Source organism: Typopeltis vanoorti, chromosome 16, assembly GCF_054136105.1.
Source record: "Typopeltis vanoorti isolate ZY-2024b chromosome 16, IOZ_Tvanoo_1.0, whole genome shotgun sequence".
Taxonomy (NCBI): Eukaryota; Metazoa; Arthropoda; class Arachnida; order Uropygi; family Thelyphonidae; genus Typopeltis; species Typopeltis vanoorti.
This window is the reverse complement of record NC_143564.1, coordinates 60,436,497-60,460,955: the sequence shown is the minus strand read 5'-3', so window position 1 is coordinate 60,460,955 and position 24,459 is coordinate 60,436,497. Positions and strand designations below refer to the sequence as shown.

The 24,459-nt window shown below is 34.5% G+C and overlaps 1 protein-coding gene across 1 annotated transcript in view; it reads right to left on the bottom strand.

The window, feature by feature from the left end:
• LOC150098057 (uncharacterized) overlaps positions 1–24,459 on the bottom strand; it is a 345,306-nt gene that overhangs the window by 257,756 nt on the left and 63,091 nt on the right. The window contains exons 5-6 of the mRNA XM_090406364.1: positions 8,573–8,674; positions 2,180–2,389 (exon numbers count right to left, since the gene is read on the bottom strand). Of these exons, the coding sequence (XP_090262490.1) occupies positions 2,180–2,389; positions 8,573–8,674 (312 nt within the window). The remainder of the gene's footprint in view (positions 1–2,179; positions 2,390–8,572; positions 8,675–24,459) is intronic.

The following is a 24,459-nucleotide window of genomic DNA, read 5'->3' as shown; positions in this document are numbered from 1 at the left end:
TGCTCACACCTTTTGATGTCATACAACCCCAGATCATAACACTAGGTGGGTGTTTCAGGGTAGGTGTAATGCAATCAGGATGCAAATCTTCTCTTTACGTATTTAATGCCATCACTACCAAACAGGAAGATTTTGGTCTTATCACTCCAAATAACACTGTCCCATTGTTCAGCTGTTCAGTTAACACGAGTTTTAGCCCAGTTTAATCTTTTCAACCTTTGTTTGAGAGATAAAAATGGCTTTTTTCAGGAATTCTAGCATTTTGACCAAATTCCTGCAGTCTGTGCTAAACAGACCTTGCACTCAACTTCACATTGTATTGCACCATTTCGTCTTGTATACACCCAGATGATTTTCTTTTGTCACATAGGCACAGTCTCTCAATTCTTCTATCATCACTTATTGTTGTGCACCTTTTCCTGCCTTTATCAGTCTGGTTTTGTAGTGACTGAGTCTCTTTAACCTCTTCAAAAATTTAGAAATGCCACCTTTGGTTAAGTTTCCACCAATATTTCTTCTAATTTCTTCATAACTGTAGCCTTGTTCACTTAATAGTACTATTTTACATCGCTTTCTGGGTGACCAGTCAACTCTTTGCAACATTTCTTTAATTTTGTTACATTTTACAAGCTCAATAAATGAAAGAACACACAAAAAAATAAAAAATAAAAAAATAAAAATACAAAAAATATAAAATTAATAAAAAAATAACCTTAGTCTACTCATGGCACCAATGTATTATAGATTATCAATCTTTTTATGGGTAAGAAAAAAAGAGTAAGATATAAATAAAATAAAAACTCCTGCAATTCCCACTTGGTCTCATCTAGTCATGTATTTTGCTACAAACCTACTTATTCCTTTCACTCCACAGATAATTTGCTGCTTCTATTTGACAAACATTTCATAATTCCCACACACTGATGATTTTCCTTCTTTCAAAGTTTTTCTAACCATAGTATATCTCCTCTCTCATACTTCAAGTGTGATAACCAGAAGCCTTGTAATTTCAAATAAATCTCTTTCTTCTTGACTTCCATACAACTGCTCTAACCGAGTGGTTGCAGTCATGATATCCCATTCACAATCACATTCTTTAATACTTGACCATGCATAAAACTACTGATCTTTGAGTTTTCTCTCTGTTACATGCCATCTGAGATAAACTGTCCACTCAAGAACTTCAGAAATTCAGTTTCCCTTTTCCAGTTCTTATTTCCAACCTGTTAGTATCCTTGAAATCATCCACTTTACACTAGCTGATCTAATTTGCCCAAATACCTCACCATCACTATTTTTTCCCAGCTTATTGTCCTGCCCACTTCTATCTCCCATTCTTTAAAAAATAGCTATCATTTCCATCCTGGTTCTCCACTGTGAACACAAAAACAACCTTGCTTTTCCTGTGAGGATTGTATTCAACATTACTCAATCTAAGTGCATTCTGTGCAGTTCACTTTTAGCATTTATTTGCTGCAAATGTTACACAGAACATTGACCTACTTTCTGTATTTGTCACCATGGCAACAATATTCTTCCTTATAGCTGAGCTGCTTAAATTCAGTTAGCAATGTATGCATCTTTTCCTTCTTCCTCTTGTGCCTTATTCCATCTATTTGGGATTGGACTTTTACATGATGCGACTTTACATGCACAATCCCAACTGACCTGGGGGAGGGGGGATATTTTTTGTCTGTAGGAGTGTGTGTGTGTTCACAGAGCTGGTTTGCCTGTTCTGAGTGCCAAAAAAACCAGTTTCTGGGAGGGAAACCCTACACCATTATATGAGACTGGCTAACTCACCTTCAGTTGAAAGAGACCACATGAAGGTTCCTAACATCGTGGACAGGAATCGAGCCCAGGTCTTTCCGACCAAAGGGCTTTGTCTATATGACTGAGCTAAGGAGGTTCTTAATGTATGCATTTGCAATTAGCAAATAAAGCAATTTTGGAGAGTAGAGTTTGATATAACTTGTTGATATATGAAGTCTGATACAATTTTTGAATTGGCAGTTCACATTTAGCTAAAAACTGCATTGAAAGTGATTTTTTACTAGAGTTATACAGTAATTCCATTATAATGGAATTGGCTACATACTATCTAGCTGCTTTATTTAATAAAAACGAAAACAAAGAACAAATTAAATTTTATTAAATTAACTTTTCTTAAACTACTTACTAGAGTATTCTCCGTCCTGATTGTCACTTCCTGATATCAGCAATTTACTACTATTTAAAAAGAAATCTTCAAAGGCTAAATTTACTTTAGTTAAATGCAGTACAGGTTTCAGTGTCCATGTACAAGTAACACTATCAGAACGACCAGCAGCATAACTTGGAGAAATTAGCAGACCAGCAGATGACACTGGACTTGGAGTGAAAGTGCATTCTGGAAAATAAATATTAAACCATGCAAAAGCTTTAACAATATGAAACAGAAATAAAGGGGAAAAAATTGTCTTACTACACAAAATTCCATCAACAGAAAGTAGCTTACTGTGAGAAATTTTTAGGGTTATTTAGAGTTGTGCTGAGATCATTAGGTTCACATATGTCAATTTTTATCACCTATGTCAAATGCATTTCTTCATTGGCTAATTTGTCCATTTTCAATCAAAATCCTTGTATTCTTGATGGGAACTAACCCAAGCCTTATCTTACTAATCAAACTATAGAAGTCATTCTACTTAGATGTCACAGATGACGCCTTTAAAGTGAGGCAATAGCTTGTTTAATGCTAATATGGAAACAGTACAACTGTTTACATATAAAGCAAAAAAAAAAAAAAAAAAAATTTCATGGTAAAGCCATTTTAGTTTTGACTATTATTTAAACAGGCAATGAGAAAGCTTGTCTATGAAAAGCAATTAATTGTTTGTAGGTGATCTGACAACTTTGAATTTCAGTCACTTCCTGAAAAGGGCAATCAAGACAACTGAGGAAAGTATTTGGTCATAATCTCATACCAGTTCATGAATAGTAAAAACTGGCATGAAACATGGATTGAGAATGAACTGGTAAGAATTATACCAGACATGATTTTGATACTGAATAATTATACTCACATGTTGGACAACAATTTTAGCAATTCATCAAGGCATGTTACAAGTGTCTTAACCATTTCAGGTTACTAAAATACCAAGACAATGCATACTTGTGCAAGTTGCTTTAGTTTTTACTAAATGTAGATGCAGAATACAAATGCAACAGCAAAGTGGTGTGAAAACATCAAAATGAGATTTAAATTAAGGGGATATTAAATCCCACATTGTTTTAAAACCAAATAAGAAACTCAAAGATCGCCGAAATGAAGCCTATTGGCTCTTTATATTTAAGTATCAAAATGAGATTTGTTTTCAAATGCTCTCTGATGAGAACAAAACATGCATCATTATGAGTCACATCTGTATGTCACCACAGGTTGATCTGATTTTTGATACATGGGTGACAGTTTGCAGCATGTTTAACCTATAAGGCAAAATAAATATGTATTAAAGAAAAACAAGATGTGATTGTGGTTGTTTGGAATTATAGCTGAAGCAGCTAAGGCTATGAGGTGAGTGTATTACTAACTTATGTATGTTCTTCTGACAAGTACATTTGCAGGATGAAAAAAACCCAGAAAAAGCCTTGTCACTTCCATGAGATTAGCTAATTCATCTTTAGATTTTTTTCTTTTTTAACGGGATTTTGTATCCTACACAGGATTTAAATCCAGTGTTATACAGGGTGATCATAATTAGAGTATCTCTGTTCAAGGCTTTGTGGAGCACATCCAGTAACCCAAAGGCTGCAAAACTTTTCAGGAATACATTGTGCATCATGCAAAAGCAACTGAGAGAGAGAGAGGGGGGGGGGGGAGTTTCAAAATTCACTACCAGGAGGCATAAACATCAAATCCATGGAATTTGCATATCACACAACTCAAGAGGTGCCAGGAGGTTTTTAAAAGATGGATGTGGAATTTTTCCCTTCACTGCATCAAAACAACATGGAAGTGCCTTACACAACTGTCTACAAAATTCTATAGAAGATTTTGCATTTCTACTCATTCAAGATAATCCTGACACAGGAATTATCCACACAGGATTTTGAAAGTCAACTGACATTTGCTTCAGCATTCATTGCTCAAATGGAATTGGACTCTGAATGGCCATGGATGATTTTGTGGGGAAGATGGGGGCTCATTTTCACCTGAAAGGAGTTGTGAATACCCACAATTGCCAGGTATGGGATGCACAAAACCTGCATGCAATCCAACAAATTTCTTTGCATTCTCCCAAAGTCTGGTGCAGGTTTACAGCTTCGTTTATCATTGAACCATTCTTCTTTGAGAACATTCACCAGTCTTGTGACCTGCTCAGCTACTGCCGAGGGATATCGCGATATGATGAACAATTTTGTTGTGCCACAGCTACAGCAATGCATGTGTATGATGATGATTTATGGTTTTTAATGGCACAAGGACAGCAAAAGGTCATACTTGGCCATATCAAACGTTATAACAGTGCACAAGGTAAGACAATTACAAACATCCATGCCTGCAGCAGGATTTGAATCCCGCAACCTGTTGGTTGGAGGGTGGGTACACTAACCACTCTGCCATCCAGGTTTCCCTGTGCATGGATTCAGTCATTTTCATGCATGATGGAACCCCTTCCCACATCAGTCGATTCTTACAGGAAGTTCTTTGAATGTGCATTTCCCACTGCCTGGCCACTTTGTTCAGCAGATCTGACCCCCAATGACTTCTGGCTCTGGGGATTTCTGAAATACAGGGTTTATCAGAATCATCCTGATAACTTGCCTGTGATGAAAGACAGCATAATGCAGCATGTGTGCAACATCAGTCCTGAACCAACTGCATTATGCCACAGAGCACACATGAGATTAGCTCTGATAACACATTCCTGGATACTAATAATGTGAAGTTCTATCCTTGTTTTTAATATAATACTGCCATTGATGCCATTTGTTCACACCCCTAATCTTTCTTAAGACTCTCATATCTGAGGTCTCTAGTCTTTGGTCAAATGTTTTACTTCTAACCCAGCTCTCAGATACATAAGTTAAAATTGGTTTGAACATTGTCTTGTATACAGCTAATTTAGTGTTTTCACTAATTTCTTTCTTATTCCATATAAATTTATTCAGCTGACTTCCTACCATATCAGCTTTACTAATTCTGTTGTCTTCCATATTTCATTTACAATAATCACTAAAAATTGTGACTAAAATAGCTGAAATGTTTTACTTGTTCTATAGGTTCCCCATTCAGGATGCAGCTAATGTTTTCAATGTTTTTTTCTGCCTATTTTCATTGTCTTTTTAATGCTGATTTTCATACCAAATTTATTACAGTTATTCAACTTAGTCAGGGGAAATCTTGCGGAATTTATTTAGAAGTATAACATTATGCATAAAGTAAAGATTAACATCGCCAATTCTGACATCAGATTTAATACCACTTTCCTTCATAATGTGATTGATATAGATAATGAATAACAGTGTCGATGTTGAAAATGTGTACCTTCGTCATACACCTGATTTAACATCAAAACATCTTCCTGTATTTACTTCAATTCTAAACTGTTGACTTTCCTTTTACTGTACTTTTTCCTCAATCTCTAAGCTTTTTCAATAGCCTCCACAATATTTTGCCACTTTGTGATACTTATTTTCTATGTTCTTGCTGAAAATTCTCCCATGACTTGTGTTTAGCTAGTTTACAGTGCTTCGCTTTCTTACTTTGTTCTCTGTATTCTCTAAGAGTACAAGCTTGAATAAGAGCACTTGCCAGGAATTATCCATATGATCTCTCCTTTTCTTTGGCTGCCTTTTTAACTTCCTGAGTCCATCATGGAGTTCTGATTTTTCTATCCCTACAGACAACCTCACCAGCTGAATCAATTAATATTTTCATCTGGGTTAGTCACTGAAACTCAAAAGTTTGGTTTTTGTTTTCAATCTCTTTCATTTTTACTTCAATGATGTTTGTGTATTTGAGTCTACAATTCATCTTTGAAAGCTGCTCAATTTTGATTTGTTTTAAAACTTTTTGTGTAAGAAATTTTTAAATGAATAATCTAAGCATGTAAACACAAGAAAGATATTTAATTCTCCTATTCTGGACAAACTGGACATTCTCTTGAAAAAGAATCCAGGAACATCAATCCTCCATTCATCACAACAAACCTGAAAAATCTGGATTGGCTCAGCACGGGATTGAAATAACCACAACATCCTTTGGTCAAAAACTCGCCTCTTACATAGATCCTTATAAATTTGAACGTTTATTCAAAGAAAGTGTAGAGGCCTTACTCCATCGTCCTAACCTGAATCAGAATGATTGTACAGTGGTATCTCGCTGACCTGAACCCTCCAGTAATCCGAACTGCGGTTTGAAAGAAAAAAGTTATTTATTATGTATTATTATTTTGTGTACTATTATTTTAAATTAATAATTATTATTTTAACTATTATTATTTATTTTATTATTATTATGGTACAGTATTTTTTTCATACTATCGATTGTACGGTTATACTGGAGGACTAATTTGATTTGTGTATTCACGTTTGCTTTTTTTATACTGTACAGTAAGTACTGTATTTTCGGCATGAATCACAAATATACACAAAAAGAGGAAATTCAAAACGTGCATAATTTGGTTAAAAATATAAATCCAGATGTTGAAATTTCACATACAGATGTTGCAGAATGGATTACAGATAGAACCGAAAGTGAATTCGAAATCAAATCAGATGATGAAATTATAAATATGATGCTACAGAATGAATTAGAAGATGATGAAGATGAAGAACTCGAAGAAAAAAAAATAAAACAGGAAGAGGCAGCTGACAGTTTTAATGTGTATAGAATGGACTAAGCAGAATGATAAGCCATTGCACAAAATTTTGTTGCTAATGCAGCTCCAAGAAAAAGCATTCAAAAAACGTTTAGCTTCAAGAAGCAAAAGAAAATCAGAGACTTTTTTTGTGCTTTTTTGTGAAACGTTTTTGTGTTGTGTACAAGAAAGTGATATTTTTTATGTAAATTAAGTTACGTACTGAACTATGCAATTTTATTAAATCGGAATCCTCAACAATACAGGTATATACAAATTAAATTTTTTACTAAAATAAACTTGTGTACTGTATTATTATTATTTTTTTTTTGTTTTATATTACAGTACAGTAGCTTTTTCTATCAGTTAATTTATTTACAGAATTAAATTGTTATACCATTAGAATCCGATTATTTTTGTCTTAAATGCTATTATTACGGGTATCTCCATGGAGTCAGTAGACTCATCGTGGGAGACCGAAACTAGCAAAACAATATCTGTCATATCTCTTCTTGAATTCATTTACAGACAAAGAGCTCACAACTAAGTCAGGCAATGAATTTCACTCATTCACCACCCTCCAGGCAAAAAACCTTGTTCTGACACCTTTGCTAACCACACTCTTCTTTAATTTTCAGGGATGACCTCTTGTTTTTCCATCACTATCACATAGCTTAAACATTTCCCCTGCATCAATCCTATAAAAACCTTTCAGTAATTTAAATGTTTCTATCATATCCCCTCTTCTTCTTCGCCTATCAACAAATCTCTGCAATCCACACGCTCTCAATCTATCAATGTAGGGAGCATTTTTTACATGACTCACCAACTTGGCCAATCTTCTCTGAACCCTATCCACAGCCTCCTCATCTCCAAGTATTCCAGGTGACCAGACCTGAGCACAGTAATCCAAATGTGGAAGTATCAATGCTTTATAAATGGGAATGATAACCTCTTTATCTCTGGATGTCAGTGTGTTCCTCAACAACCAAGTAATCCTATGTGCAATCTTGGACACCTTAGCAATGTGTCCTCTGAACTTCATCTCCCTATCTACCAACACCCCTAAGTCCCTAGCCTCATCAATCTCTTGGAGTACCTTTCCATCAATGTAGTACACAGCTGGTAATCTTTTAATCCCAAAATGTTATTGTTGTCTCTTGGGGAGAAATTTGCTAATCTGAACGAGCACGGTTTTTATTAGTTTGGATTAGTGAGATACCACTGTATATCTATATCAAAAATCTGGGAAAGTCTAATCAGGATAACTCATTAATTCATATTAATTTTATGTTATTTAATATTATTAATTAATATCTTTATTTCAATCATGTCTCTGCTTAAAAATATTCCGTTTAATACTTAGTGATATAACATCACGTGGCGGCTTGATCTATTTTTAAATGATCTGTTGTTAGTATTCCACCTTGTATTTTTTTTTAAACTATTCTTGCAGTGCCACTGAAGATGGTCTGCTATTTCCAGACCGAAATATTTGGTTAATCAAATATCTTTCTTGTGTTTACGTGCTTATATTATTCAGTCTTTATGTCACAAGTATCCTTAAAACATCACTTTTTAAATTCTTAAAATGAATGTAAAGAAGCAGTTACATAAATCTAATACTTGCATGAAAATCAACTATAATGAAAAAAACAGTTAATATTATTTTAAAATATTATTTAATAGCTGAAATATATCTTAATATTTAAGTAAAAAATACTTACCATTAGCATTATACTGTGCTTCAAAATGTCTTGTCAATGACGACTTTCCAGTTTCCAAGACAAGCAAAACATTAAAAACTCCAGTTAAAATTGAAAATGGTCCTAATCCAATAATTAAAAATAAAAATGAAATTCAAAATTTGCACATTATACACTTAAAACCTTAGATTAAACAGAAAAGTATTATTAAAGTCCCTTAATAAATAAATAAATAAAGAGAATTTATAAATTAAAAAAAAACAGAATTGCCTACAGACACCAGTTTTATGCAGTATGATTCCTTAACTAGGATGGTTAGACCTCAATCTTTCATTTAATGTTACTAGCTCTGAAATAACGATATAATAAAATAAAATAAAATAAAAAATTGTCATAAAACAATACAGTTTGTTCGCTACATTCTTCATCATCAAATTCCTGATGTGTACCGTCAAGGGGTGTACAGAATATTATGATAGCACTACATGAAAACTTACATCATTACTAACTTCCTATCTACAATTTTCCTCCAAATCAGTCTGTTACTTGTCAAGACTCCAACATTATCAGATCTTATATTTCTGTCTTCTAATTTTCTTTTATTGTATCAATACATCTATATCTTGGTCTTCCTCTGGGTCGTTTTCCTGCCAACCTGGCAGAGAACACTTGTTTTGCTAATCTTTCCTCTCCCATTCTATTTAAGTGACCATACCACCTGAGATTAGCTCTGCTAACACATTCCTGGATGCTAGTAATGTCAAGTTCTTTCCTAGTATCCTCGTTTTCAATATGATATTGCCATTGATGCCATCTGTTCACGACCCTAATCTTTCTCAGGACTCTCATATCTGTGGTCTCTAGTCGTTGGTCAAATGTTTTATTTCTAACCCAGCTCTCAGATCCATTAATTAAAACTGGTTTGAACACTGTCTTGTATACAGCTAATTTAGTGTTTGAGTAATTTCTCTCTTATTCCACATAAATGTATTCAGTTGACTTCCAACCATACTGACATTGTTGACTCTGATGTCCATTTCAATATTTAATTTACCATATTCACAAAAAATTGCGATTAAATAGATGAAATGTTTTACTTGTTCTATAGGTTCTTCCATTCACGATGCAGTTGATATTTTCAATGTTACTGCCTATTTTCATTATCTTTGTTCTTGTTTCTGCTGATTTTCATATCAAATTTATTACAACAGTTATTCAATTTAGTCAGATAATCTTGCAGACTTGTAGCGGATTTATTTAAAAGTATAACATTAAATCCGCATAAAGCAAAGAGCTGACATTAACATCTCCAATTTTGATATCAGATAATATCACTCTACTTCATAATGTGATCCATATAGATAATGAATAATAGAGGGGATAATGTACATCCTTGCCTGACATCATCAAATTTAACATCAAACTATCTTCTTGTACTTCCTTCAATTCTAACTAGTGACTTACAAATCAAACGAAGACTAAGTACTGCTTGATATAATGCCCCACTGACACCACCTAACTGTAGTGTTGTCAACTGCTTGTCTCTTGGCACCTTGTCATATGCCTTTTGCAGGTCTACAAAACTTAAACACAGATCTTTGTTATATTCCCACGATTTCTCAACTATTTGTCGTAAAGTGAAAATCTGATCCTGACAGCCTCTATTTGGTCTGAACCAAGCTTGTTCTTCACAAAGCTTTTCTTCCACAATCTTTCTCAAATGTTTTTCAAGTACACTTGCATAAATCTTACCAGGAACACTCAGTAGGAAAATACCTCTGTAATTCTCATATTCAGTTTTATTTCCCTTTTTATGTTTATACTAGGAGAGCTCTACTCCAATCATCTGGAATTCATCCCTCTGTCCAGACCTTCTGAACTATGCAGTACAGCCACTGAAAGACTATTATACCTACATACTTGAGCATTTGAGCATTTCTGGTGGAATATCATCTATTCCTGTTGCCTTTTCACATTTCAGGTTTCTGATTGTCTTTTTACTGTTAATACTTCTTTCATTTAGCAATTTTTCAAAGTAATTACTCCATACATCAAGGATATCTTTTTCATCAGATTTCATGTCAAACTTTATCATCTCCAATTCCTTTTAAAACATTCTTTCCTCTATTCCTGAGCTTTTTCAGCAAGCCTCAGAATATCATGCCACCTTCTTGATATTAATTTTCCATGTTCTTACCAAAGTTTTCTCATGACTTTTGTTTAGCTAGTTTTACACACTGTTTCTGCATTCTCTAGACACAAGCTGACTTATTCACCAAGAACCTTTGTTAGGCTTTCTTCTTTTCTTTTACTGCCTCTTTAACTTCCTGTGTCCACCATGGAGTTTCGATTTTTCTATCCTTGCAGACAACCTCACATGTATGTCTAGCTGAATCAACATTTTCTTCAAGGCTTGCCACTGAATCTCCAAAGTTTGGTTCCTGTTCTCAAACTAATTTTTTCTTGAAAAAAAAATGAAGCATGTTTGTCTACAGTTCACATCTGAGACTAAATGGGGATCACTTTTCCAATTTCAAATCCTCTGTACACTCTAGTGTCCTGCAACACTGAGAAAGCATCACTATCAACAATAACAGTCAATGAGACTTTTCTTATTCCTTGCTCTTCTCTCCATGTGAATTTCTGCACATTTTTATGTTGGAACATAGTGTTAGTAATAAAACCAGTCCATGTCCTGAGCAGAAATCCAACAGGTATTTGCCATTATTATTAGCTTTGCTCTTTTCTCCAAATTTTCTCAAAATATTTCTGCATGTCTGATAATCATTTCTTACTCTGCTATTCAGACCTCCAACAAGGACCAACTTTTCCTTTTTCATTGTGTCAGCTGCTTTCTCTAAAGCAACTCCACTTCTACCTTAGTAGAATCCTCTCTGGGACCATAGCACAAATAAATCTCATTGTCCAGTTCCCCATTCTGATATTTGCCCACATCACTCTACTTGAGACTGCCTGCCATTCAAGAAGATTAGTCTCGTATTTAGTGTTGAATACTATGGCTACTCCTTCTTTTCTTTGATTGTCATTGCCTAAATATAACATTTTGTATTTATTGCTTAGAAAGATCACACCAGTTTTTGTGTTTTTTGTTTCAGTCACCCCTATTATGCCGATCTGGTACTTATCCAATTCTTCTGCCAGTTCCATTTCTTTGCAATTCAGGCTTCTTATGTTGATAGTACTGATCTTGAACTCTGGTGATGTTGAGTTGGGATTTGTTCGAGTAGCCGACTTTTCACTGTTGTTTTCACCCTAGTTCCCTGGCGAAAACAACGGGGTGGGGGGCTTGTTTAACCAGGTGATGCCACGGCCGGCCAGCATGAAATTGTGTCATGTTGTACCATCAGTTCATTTGTGCTTTAAGACAATAAGAATACAATTTGGTTGGCTAAATTCCAAACTGCCAGCCCATCCTCTTTCGTTCAGTATCCAGGTAGATACCTAACACGTTGCACCACGAAAAGGTGCTGAATGGACCTTAGGCCAGAAGCCGTGGTCCATTCAGCACCTATGTGGAGGTCACCTCTCGGTTATACAGCTTTGGCCCTTAAGCATCCCCACTACATTTTTTAATCTCTCAAAAGATTAAAAACAAAACTTGAATGTTCTGGTCATTTCTTAGGTTTGTCAAACAATAAACGTTGACTTACAAGTAATGTTTCAAGAATTTTGAATTGACTAGAGCCAAAGACTCAGATCCTTTAAAAGATGCTTCATAAAAGTTAAGGAAACAATCATGAAAATGATTCTAAGAAAGTAAATTTATTAATAGCATTCTTGCATAATAAATACATCACAGAATGTGTACTATTCTGTTTGCCATTAAAATAACCCAAGTGAATCAACAAATTTTGTGATCCTAATACCAAATTTCTTTAAATTCCAACAAACCAGGGGAAAATTTATTTCTAATCACTTATTCAATAAACATAATCCAATTATAGCAAAAAGAGAAAAAAAAAAATTGTCAAAAAATAAAAAATATAATGGGGAGGAGAGATACCAACAGTCTTGAATAGGAGAATGGTCAAAAACTAAACTAGATTAAAAATATAGCAGCAAACTAAATAGCTAAATATACATGACAGCAGCAGCAGAGGTCTTACTGTTTATATAGAGTATAGTTTGAAATTGTACTCTATGTAGAAAGTTTATTTTTCACTTTGTTAGACTATAATAAATTTAGATTAATCCTTTATACAAGTGTGAGAAAACAAAGTTTGCACCTGAAAATATCTTCAGGACTAGGGTAAGGTAGTACAACACCGGACAACTCATAGCAAAGGTGGACCAAGGTAACATCACTCCTATCTCAGTATCTCCCATAATGCAAAACACATCTCCTTACGGATATGTATAACGTTATGCATTAAGGGAAGGGCCACTACCAGACTAGTTTAAACCTTTATTGCAATCTCTTCAGTGGGAGCCAGGCCCAGAGGTGGAGATACCAGGCAGAAGCAATGGCAGGTCATCTTTACCTATAGGAGTTGACAAATGGTGTGCAGCCTTTTTATTAAATTACTCTGTATTTAGATAAAGATGTTGAAAGTTTATTTTGCACTTGGTTAGACTATAATAAATTTAGTTTTATCATTTATCCAAGTATGAGCAAACAAAGTTTGCGCGTGAAAATATCTTCAGGACAGGGGTAAGGTAGTACAACAATATTTTCAGGCACAAACTTTGTTTGCTCACACATGCCTGACATAATAGGCGTGTTTACGCCTATTATGTCAGTATATACTTTGAATGTTTTTATGATCCCTTGATCCATTGGTTGGATTAAGGAAGTGGTGTTAGGTGGGAGGAATAAAACCTCTATTTGGATGCAATGTTGTGAGGGCTTCGGCATCGTGTCCTGGAGCATTATCGAGAATTAGGAGAACTTTAAAGCACAGGTTTTGCTGTTCTAAGTAATGTTTGACTTCTTTAATGAATGAATTTTCAAACCAGTTATTAAAGAGGGTTTTTGTTACCGAAGCTTTTCTATTCCACTTCCACACAACAGGCAATTGCTCAAAATTTTTTTCCTGCAATGCACAAAGCGTTTTAGATCGATAAATAAGCAGAGGCTTGCACTTGAAGTCACCTGATGCATTTCAACAAAAAAGCAAAGTGAGTCTATCCTTAAAAGCTTTAAAACCTGGGGCAACCTTTTGTGTCTTTGTGATGTAGGTTCATTGTCCCATTGGCTTATAAAATAGGCCCGTCTATATCCATAATATCTTTAATGTCTAATGAATCCATAATATTATTTTCAATTGATATAATTGAAAAATCCGTTAGATGCTCTCCAAAAATTGTTGACCGCAAATAATTTTTTTATCAGTTTCAGTTTTGAAAAAAAACTTCTTTCCCCTAATGCTACGGATATTGGTAATGTTAAATAAATACGCATCACAATCGCAGTATTCAGAAACATGTCGGTATTTTTGTATATATAATTTAAAACATCCTGAGGAGCTGACTCTTTTTATAATAAAACATTGCAAAGTTTTTAATTACTCAAATAAAGTCATACCATCAATTATCGTGATTGTCGAAATCTTGATTGTCGCTCAGTTTTAAGTGCAAATCTTTACAATGTTTCATTAAATCTTCATCACTCCAATCTTTTAATTTGCTAATGTCTCTTATAACTTTAAATTCTTCGCTATGTTGTTTTAAGAGTATGAATCTTTCCATGACTGAAATTATTGTCGTGTCTAAAATCGCGAAGAAAAAAATTATTTTAAAATTTTGTTTAGGATCATGCATTGTCTCATCTGATGCTTTGTAACCAAACATTTTTGTTTTTGTTCTTTTGCGAATGTCTGGAAAAATAGGATCAATATTAAGATTGCTTGCTACTTCTTTTACAGTTCTAATAATATTTTCAAAATATTGGTCTGTTCGGCAAGTATTTAATTCTTGTATAACATAATCAAGATTTTCTGTAATTTTTCCTATATCAAATGTCGGATTCTGCATTATTTTGCTTGCAACATTTACGAGACTTAAGATTTCATACCAAACATGAACAGAGCAAATAAATTTAAACGAATAAATCTTTGAAATTAAGTTGTCTGCCTGAACTCTAGAATCGATATCTTTGGTTTCATCTTCTGTAATATTAAAAAGAGTCTAGTAAATTTCCTTGATATTATTTTTAAGTGGCTTTATTGCTTCTATTCTACTTTCCCACCTAGTAGCAGAAAGTGGTTTCAAATTTAAAACACTAATGTTTTTTTTAATATAGCCCAACATTACACAGATATTGAAAAATAATTATATAATTCCTGTATTACCCCCCAAAAATTTACAGTTTCACAGGATATCTTAGCTGCATCAATAACTACCAAATTTAATGAATGAGCAGCACACGGAATAAAAAAAGCCCTTGAATTTATTTCAAGGATTTTTTTCTGCAGTCCATTATGTTTGCCTAGCATATTTGAACGGTTATCATAAGCTTGGCTGCGTAAATCCGAAATGTTAATATTCAATAATTTTGAATAATTTTTTATAAATCGAAATAGATTTTTTTTCTGCAGTACATCGCATATTTGAATCGTTATCATAAGCTTGGCTGCGTAAATCCGAAATGTTAATATTCAATAATTTTGAATAATTTTTTATAAATTAAAATAGTCCTTGCCCAGTGGTATCTTCTACAGATTGAAAACCCAAAAAATGTTCACGAATTTCTGCTATATTTGTATCTTTATTTTGATTAACAAATCTAATAACAATAGATAATTGTTCTGTGTGGCTTATATCCAGAGTAGTGTCAAGAATTAATGAATAATATGTCGCTTCTTTAATCATTTCTAAAATTTTTTGTTTTTATAGCTTCAGAAATTATATGGATGATTTAATTTTGTATTTTATCACCTAAATAATGAGCAATGTTCCTTTTTTGTGATGTTTGGATGCGATGCAAGTGTTCTGCCATTATCGAATCGAATTTAGCGACAGTTTCTACTAACTTTAAAAAATTGCCATTATCATTTTCAAAAAGTTTTTGTGAAGAACCTCTAAAAGCTATACACTGTCTTGATAAATATTGTATTATGTAGATTAACCGTTCTATAACAGATTGCCGATATTTTTTCTCCGTTTCGTATAATCTTTGTTGTGTGCAATCAATAGTGCATTTCTTAATCAACGACATTTTAAGTTCGCTGCATTTTCAACAGTTTTTAATGTGCACGGAACTTATCTCGTGTATCTTTAGTATATGACTCAAATGTTGCCAATCATTACAACCGTATTCATTAGTAAGCTGGGAATTTTGACTACCAAATATTTTACAATAACAACAGAAAACCGAATTTCGCGATTCTGAATAAACTAGATAACTTCGTAAAAGTTTTTCTCCATTTGCTAAAGTTCAATAATAGTATGAATCGGAAAACTTGCAGCCAGATTCATCCTTGGGAAATTCTTTATTAACTACTTGATGAGGGCAATGCTCAACTAAACAATCGCTAACTTTCGTAGTTATATGATTCGGCCAAGTACCTGGATCATTAACATTAAAATTTGAAGTTTCGTGTTTCGCTGAATCGGAATCCAATATTTCTTCTGCTGCAACTTCTGTAGACAGTCCAGTTTCATTTTCGCATGTAACATTTGTTTCTTCATAGTTATCTTGTACAGCAGAGTATATAAGTTCTTTTCGTTATACCCTTTGGTATTAATCTGGTGTAGCTACTTACTGATGAAGCCTCAAAAAAAGGCTGAAACCGGTCTGGGTAGTGACCTCCTACCATAATGTAATAACAGCATACATTTCCTAGGAAGTGTGTTTTTACATTATGGAAAATACCAAAAAATAGCGATCAGAACTTTACTCACCTTTGCAACGAGTTGCCCTGTATTGTACTACGTACTAGGACTATTTACATTAGCTCACGCTAGTATTCGCCGATATTTTTATAGTTTACTATATTCGGCATGAAACTCTCTGATTCCAATCTCTGAGTTTCTTATTCGGTTTTAAAACAATGTGGGATTTAATATCCCCTTAATTGAAATAGCGTTTATATCACCGAAATGAAGCCTGTTGGCTCTTTATATTTAAGCAAAAAAAAACATGATTTATTTTTATTGGAACAAAATTTATAAGGATACTAATCATTTTTACTTAATATAAATAATTTATCATCAATGAGAGGAGTGAAATTGCTTATTTCTATATCTGCTATATTGCTCTCTTTTGTGTGTCTTATAAATCCAGTCTTTAACCAATGATCCATACTTAACAATTTGAAAGCTAAAAAAAATTACCATATTTACTCAACTATAACTCGCACTTTTTTCCCAAAATTAAAGCTAAAAAATCGTGCTGCGAGATATACGTGGGGATTTTCGAAAGTAAAGTTTTCAGGGGAAAAAAAAAAAAAAAAAAAAAAAAAAAAAACTGAAAATGGGTATGACTTATCAAGAATCTTCTATTCTCCATCACTTCTGTCCTCAAGAGCGGTTACCTTGTGTGCAATCAGTTATCTACCCAAATAGAGTCATCTTCTTCCCCATTATATCAAGCAAAAATTACCAGTAATTTAAGACTTGAGATACGTAATGAACAACCCTTGACAAATTACTAATGAGAAGTGAAAGATGTGCACGATTGTAGGCCAGTATAATAGAGAAAAAGCCACTATTAAGAAGTGCATATGATTGGTGCGGTATTAACAAAAGATCGAGCTACCCAAACAAAACAAGCTGACAATTGAATTGAAATGCTAATTCTCTTAAACCGATTTCCATAATATCTGAAATGCATTCACTATACATTTCTTAGTTTTAACACGTTCATGACGGGGTAGTGTCAAGCAAAACCATATGTTGCACCTGCTGTATATAGCAGTTTCTGTTGGAGGGAAGATATCATTCATTAGTTAGTGTTTGTATTCCGAGTTGTCTGTAATTGCACTATTTGTTGAGAAATATATATTAGTCTGCAAATGATGTCTGTGAACCTTATCCAGTGACATGAAAAACTAATTGGTTTTAGTGTTTCTGCAGTATAATGGCTGTTGGGGGATAGCGTATTGTTTATTGCAGGGAGCGAATTATTGCTCAAATGTGAAATTCGGGGAGATAGAAACCCGCAGTTTGAGTAGAAGAATTCATGCATAATATAATTTAATAGATATATATAGACTATAAAAGTTTATGAAATTCACATTGTATGTGATACTTTATGGGCCTTAAGTATCTAATAAGTGGGTTCAAAAATGTTTAGTTTTAGTATGTATGACTGTAATTTTTTTATTAATAAAATATAATAAGCAGATATTTAACTGTCAATGGGAAATGGCACCTTTTTATTTGTTAACTAAATGCAGTATTTATGTAAAATATCTTGTTGCCATAATATGGCTGAGCGAGCAACCTTATTAAGCAGCGGCGTGAGGCAGGCTGCCTCTATGCTACATCCTGTCGACGGTACTGGCCAAAGCACAGCGTAAGAATGAATTCGCGGTCTGTCTTAAACTAACAATTTCCACTAAAAATATAATAAACAATCGAAAATATTTCTAAAATTTTCGCTGAGTCGATGCTTACTCTGAAATAAAATCTGTGGTAATATTGATAATGTTTCACTTCAAACGATATATTTCAAGAATAAGAAAATTTATATTTTTTAAAATTATTTCCCGTGGTGAAATTGCGCCCCTATCTTCAAGCGCCGGCACGCAATCTGCACAACCGCACGGCTCGGCCCTGCCATCACTGCTTGTTTCATTCAGCAATGTTTCGAAGTAATTACTCCATACTTCAAGGATATCTTTTTCTCCTGTTTTCATGTTACTTTTATCATCTCTAATTCCTTTTACAGCACTCTTTCCTCCATTTCTAAGTTTCTTCAACAACCTCCAGAATATCTTACCACCTTCTTGATATTTATTTTCTATGTTCTTGCCAAAGTTCTCCCATCACTTTTGTTTAGCTACTTTTACACAGTGTTTAGCTTTCTTACATTTGTCTCTGTATTCTCTAAGAACACAAGCTGACTTATTTGCCAGGAACTTTTGATATGCTTTCTTCTTTTCCTTCACTGCCTCTTTAACTTCCTGTGTCCACCATGGAGTTCTGATTTTTCTATCCTTGCAGACTACCTCACCACATGCATCTCTGGCTGAATCAATCAGGGTTTTCTTCAACGCTACTGAATCTCCAAGGTTTGGTTCCGGTTCTCAAACTGTTTCATTTTTTCTTGAATAATCTTTGTGTATTTTAGTCTACAGTTCACATCTGAGAGCTGCTCAACTTTTATTCGCTTTAAAACTTTCTTACATGTTATTCTTTTCAATATGAAATTCTGGAGTTCTAAAATTTGGAGAAAAACCTTAATAGGAATTTAATAATGGTGTAATCTTTTATGTAATATTATCACAATAGCCTGTGCATATCATATATTTGATGAAGCTCCGATATAGAGGAGCAAGAGTTTTACGGTAGCTACACCACATAATTCAGATGATCTGGTTAGAAGATTGAATTCTAGTTAACTGGAGTAGAGCTGTCTCTCATTATATCATCATCATCAAATTCCTGCCATGTACCCTCAAGGGGTGTACAGGATATGATAGTACTACATGAAAAAAATTACATCATTATAAATTTCCTATCTACAATTTTCCTCCAAATCAGTCTGTTACTTGTCAACACTCCAACATTATCATATCTTATATTTCTATCGTCTAAAGCAGTTTGTACTGTATCAATCCACCTACATCTTGGTCTTCTTCTGGGTCGTTTTGCTGCCAACCTGGCAGAGAACACTTGTTTCGCTAATCTTTCCTCGCCCATTCTGTTTAAGTGACCATACCACCTGAGATTAGGTCTGTTAATGCATTCCTGGATGCTGACAATGTCAAGTTCTTTCCTCATATCCTCGTTTTTAATATGATACTGCCATTGATGCCATCTGCTCATGCCTATAATCTTTATCAGGACTCTCATATCTGTGGTCTCTAGTCTTTGGTCAAGTGTTTTACTTCTGACCCAGCTCTCAGATCCATAAGTTAAAACTAGTTTGAACACCGTCTTGTATACAGCTAATTTAGTGTTCCGACTAATTTCTCTCTTATTCCATATCTAGAATTTTTTCAACTGACTTCCCACCATACCAGCTTTGCTGATTTTGTTGTCTATTTCTATATTTAATTTATCATCTTCAGTAAAAATCATGCCTAAATAGCTGAAATGTTTTATTTGTTCCACAGGTTCTCCATTCACAACACAGTTGACATTTTCAATAATTCTGCCTATTTTCATTGTCTTTTTTATTGCTGACCTTCATACCATATCTATTACAACAGCTATTCAATTTAGTCAGAGAATCTTGTAGACTTGTAGCAGATTTATTTAGAAGTATAACATCATCCACATAAAGCAAAGAGCTGACATTAACATCTCCAATTTTGATATCATGTTTAATACCACTTTCCTTCATAATGTGATCCATATAGATAAAGAATAACAGAGGGGATAATGTACATCCTTGTCTCACACCAGATTTAACATTAAACCATCTTCCTGTACTTTCTTCAATTCTAACTGCTGACTTACAACTCAAATAAAGACTAAGTATTGCTTGATATAATGCCCCATTGACACCATATAACTGCAGCGTATTGAATAGCTTCTTTCTCAGCACCTTGTCATATGCCTTTTCCAGATCGACAAAACTTAAATACAGATCTTTGTTATATTCCCATGCTTTCTCGACATTTGTCGTAAAGTAAAGATCTGATCCTGACAGCCTCTATTTGGCCTGAATCCAGCTTGTTCTTCACCAAGCTTTTCTTCCACAATTCTTCTCAACCGTTTCTCAAGTATACTTGCATAGATCTTGCCAGGAACACTCAGTAGGGAAATACCTCTGTAATTCTCAGATGCAGTTTTATTTCCCTTTTTATATATGGGTACATTGAGAGCTCTACTCCAATCATCGGGAATTCGTCCCTTTGTCCAGGCTTTCTGAACTATGCAGTGCAGCCACTGTAAGACTCTTATACCACCATACTTCAGCATTTCTGGTCAAATATCATCTACTCCTGCTGCCTTTCCACATTTCAAGCCTTTGATGGCTTTTTCTACTTCAAGTATGGATATGTATTCCTGACTGCATGCCTGGTCACTGTTTTTTACCACTGTGCTGTCATCACTGCTTGTTTCATTTAGTAGTTTTTCAAAGTAATTACTCCATACTTCAAGGATATCTTTTTCTCCCGTTTTCATGTCACCTTTATCATCTCTAATTCCTTTTATAGCACTCTTTCCTCCATTCTTAAGCTTCTTCAACAACCTCCAGAATATTTTACCACCTTCTTGATATTTATTTTCTATGTTCTTGCTAAAGTTCTCCCATCAGTTTTGTTTAGCTAGTTTTACACAGTGTTTAGCTTTCTTACATTTGTCTCTGTATTCTCTAAGAACACAAGCTGACTTATTTGCCAGGAACTTTTGATATGCTTTCTTCTTTTCCTTCACTGCCTCTTTAACTTCCTGTGTGCACCATGGAGTTCTGATTTTTCTATCCTTGCAGACTACCTCACCACATGCATCTCTGGCTGAATCAATCAGGGTTTTCTTCAAGGCTACTGAATCTCCAAGGTTTGGTTCCGGTTCTCAAACTGTTTCATTTTTTCTTCAATAATCTGTGTATTTTAGTCTACAGCTCACATCTGAGAGCTTCTCAACTTTTATTCGCTTTAAAACTTTCTTACATGTTATTATTTTCAATATGAAATTCAATTTTATCCTGCTCAAGACTAAATAGTGATCACTTCCAATTTCAAATCCTCTGTACACTCTGGTGTCCTGCACCAGGGAGAAAACATCACTATCATCAATAACATAGTCAATGAGACTTTTCTTATTCCTAGCCTCTTCTCTCCATGTGAATTTGTGCACATTTTTATGTTGGAACATGGTGTTAGTAATAACCAGTCCATGTCCTGAGCAGAAAAACTCAACAGATATTTGCCATTATTATTAGCTTTGCTCTTTTCTCCAAATTTTCCTAAAATATTTTTGTATGTCTCACAATCATTTCCTACTCTGCTATTTAGATCCCCAAAAAGGACCAACTTTTCATTTTTCATTGTGTCAGTTGCTTTTTCTAAAACCTCAAAAAATTCCTCCACTTCTACCTTAGTAGAAACTTCTGTGGGACCATAGGCACAAATAAGTCTCATTGTCCAGTTCCCCATTCTCATATTTGCCCACATTACTCTACTTGAGACTGACTGCCATTCAAGAAGATTAGCCTCATATTTTGTGTTGAATACTATGGCAACTCCTTCTTTTCCTTGATTGTCATTGCCTGAATATAACATTTTGTATTTATTGCTCAGAAAGATCTCACCAGTTTTTGTCTTTTTTTGTTTCAGTCACCCCTATTATGTCAATCTGGTACTTATCTAATTCCTCAGCTATCTCCATTTCTTTGCCATTCAGGCTTCTTACGTTGATAGTACCGATCTTTAACTCTGGTGATGTTGAGTTGGGGTTTATTTTCAGATTTGTTCCAGTAGCTGACTTTTCGCTATTCGCCCTGGTTCCCTGGCGAAAACAACGGGGGCCTTGTTTAATCAGGTGACGCCCCAGCCAGCATGAAATTTTGTCATGTTGAACCATCATTCTATATTTTGGTTTAACCAATAAGAATACAATTTGGTTGGCTAAATCCCAAATTGCCAGCCCATCCTCGTCCGTTCAGTATCCAAGTAGATACCCAACAGGGTGCACCACGAGAAGGTGAGGATTGGACATTAGGTCAGAAGCCCTGGTCGGTTCTCCGCATTCCTTTAAAGGCTATGTGGAGGTCTCCTCTCAGTTATACAGCTTTGACCCTTAAGCACCCCCTCTCATTATATAAGGAAATTATATAAGGTTATATAATTATATTATATAATTCTCATTATATACTCATTATATAAGGAAATTAAACTGAAAAAAACTACAGGGGATAAGATTTATGCCAAGCATACTGGAGAAGAGGCAAACAGAACTGCAGAGGAGTGACTGATAAGTTGGAGTAAGACTAAATATGGGTTGTCAGAACTTGATTTTCACTAATACAAATAGATGAGAAATCATGGGAATATGAAAAAGATCCACACCAAAGTTCTGTATATCTGCAAAAGTCATATAATAAGAAGCAAAAAGTGTTCAAAATGCAACAATTATAAGTGATAAATGGAACCTTATACAATGCAATATAGAGCCTATATTTAAGTTTTATGTCAGCAGTTAGAACCAAAGAAAGTACTGGAAGATTGATGTAAAATCAGGTGCAAGAAAAGGTTGCACACACTTAATACTCTTTTATGTATATGACATTATGAAAGAAAGTGACCTGAACCTGATACCAAAAATTAGTTAACAACATTAGTTTTACTTTATGCAGATGTTATTGCTGCTAAACAAATCCAGTGCAAATCTGCTAAATTGCTAACTAAACTGAATATCTGCTGTCACAATTATGGCAAGAAAATCAGCAATGCAAAGACTAAACCATAGGTAGGAATGCAACAAAATTCAATTGCATTGGCAATAGAATAAGTAAAGCTGGCCATTCAAATTGATTAAATTTATACCGAATAAAAGAAACTAGCAGTATACAACTTGGTGTGCATACCAAGTTTAACTCACAAATGTAAGAGTTGGATTAGAAATAAAATTGTTGATCAATGCCTAGAGACCACAGATGTGAGTTCTGAGAAAAAATTAGCAGTGATCAACAGCAGAATCATATGAAAAATGACACCAAATGAACGATTTTATAAAAAAAGATGTTTATTAACTAATATAAGCCAGCGGTATCATATGATTCTGCTGTCAATGCCATCTGTTCACTGCTAGCCTATGCTCTCTAGGCATTGATCAACAATTTCATTTCTAATCCAACTCTTACATTTGCGAGTTAAACTTGGTTTGAACACCAAGTTGTATATTGCTAGTTTCTTTTATTCTGTATAAATTTAATCAATTTGAATGGCCAGGGTCAAAGCTGTATAACTGAGAGGAGACCTCCACATAGCCTTTAAAGGAATGCGGAGAACCGACCAGGGCTTCTGACCTAATGTCCAATCCTCACCTTCTCGTGGTGCACCCTGTTGGGTATCTACTTTGATACTGAACGAACGAGGATAGGCTGGCAATTTGGGATTTAGCCGACCAAATTGTATTCTTATTGGTTAAACCAAAATAAAAAATGATGGTACAACATGACAAAATTTCATGCCGGCTGGGGCGTCGCCCGGTTAAACAAGGCCCCCGTTGTTTTCGCCAGGGAACCAGGGCGAACAGCGAAAAGTCAGCTACTGGAACAAATCTGAAAACAAACCCCAACTCAACATCACCAGAGTTAAAGATCGGTACTATCAATGTAAGAAGCCTGAATAGCAAAGAAATGGAGCTAGCTGAGGAATTAGATAAGTACCAGATCGACATAATAGGGGTGACTGAAACAAAAAAGACCAAAACTGGTGAGATCTTTCTGATCAATAAATACAAAATGTTATATTCAGGCAATAACAATCAAGGAAAAGAAGGAGTAGCCATAGTATTCAACACAAAATACGAGGCTAATCTTCTTGAATGGCAGTCAGTCTCAAGTAGAGTGATGTGGGCAAATATGAGAATGGGGAACTGGACAATGAGACTTATTTGTGCCTATGGTCCCACAGAAGGTTCTACTAAGGTAGACGTGGAGGAATTTTTTGAGGCTTTAGAAAAAGCAACTGACACAATGAAAAAGGAAAAGTTGGTCCTTGTTGGGGATCTTAATAGTAGAGTAGGAAATGATTGTGAGACATACAAAAATATTTTGGGAAAATTTGGAGAAAAGAGCAAAGCTAATAATAATGGCAAATATCTGT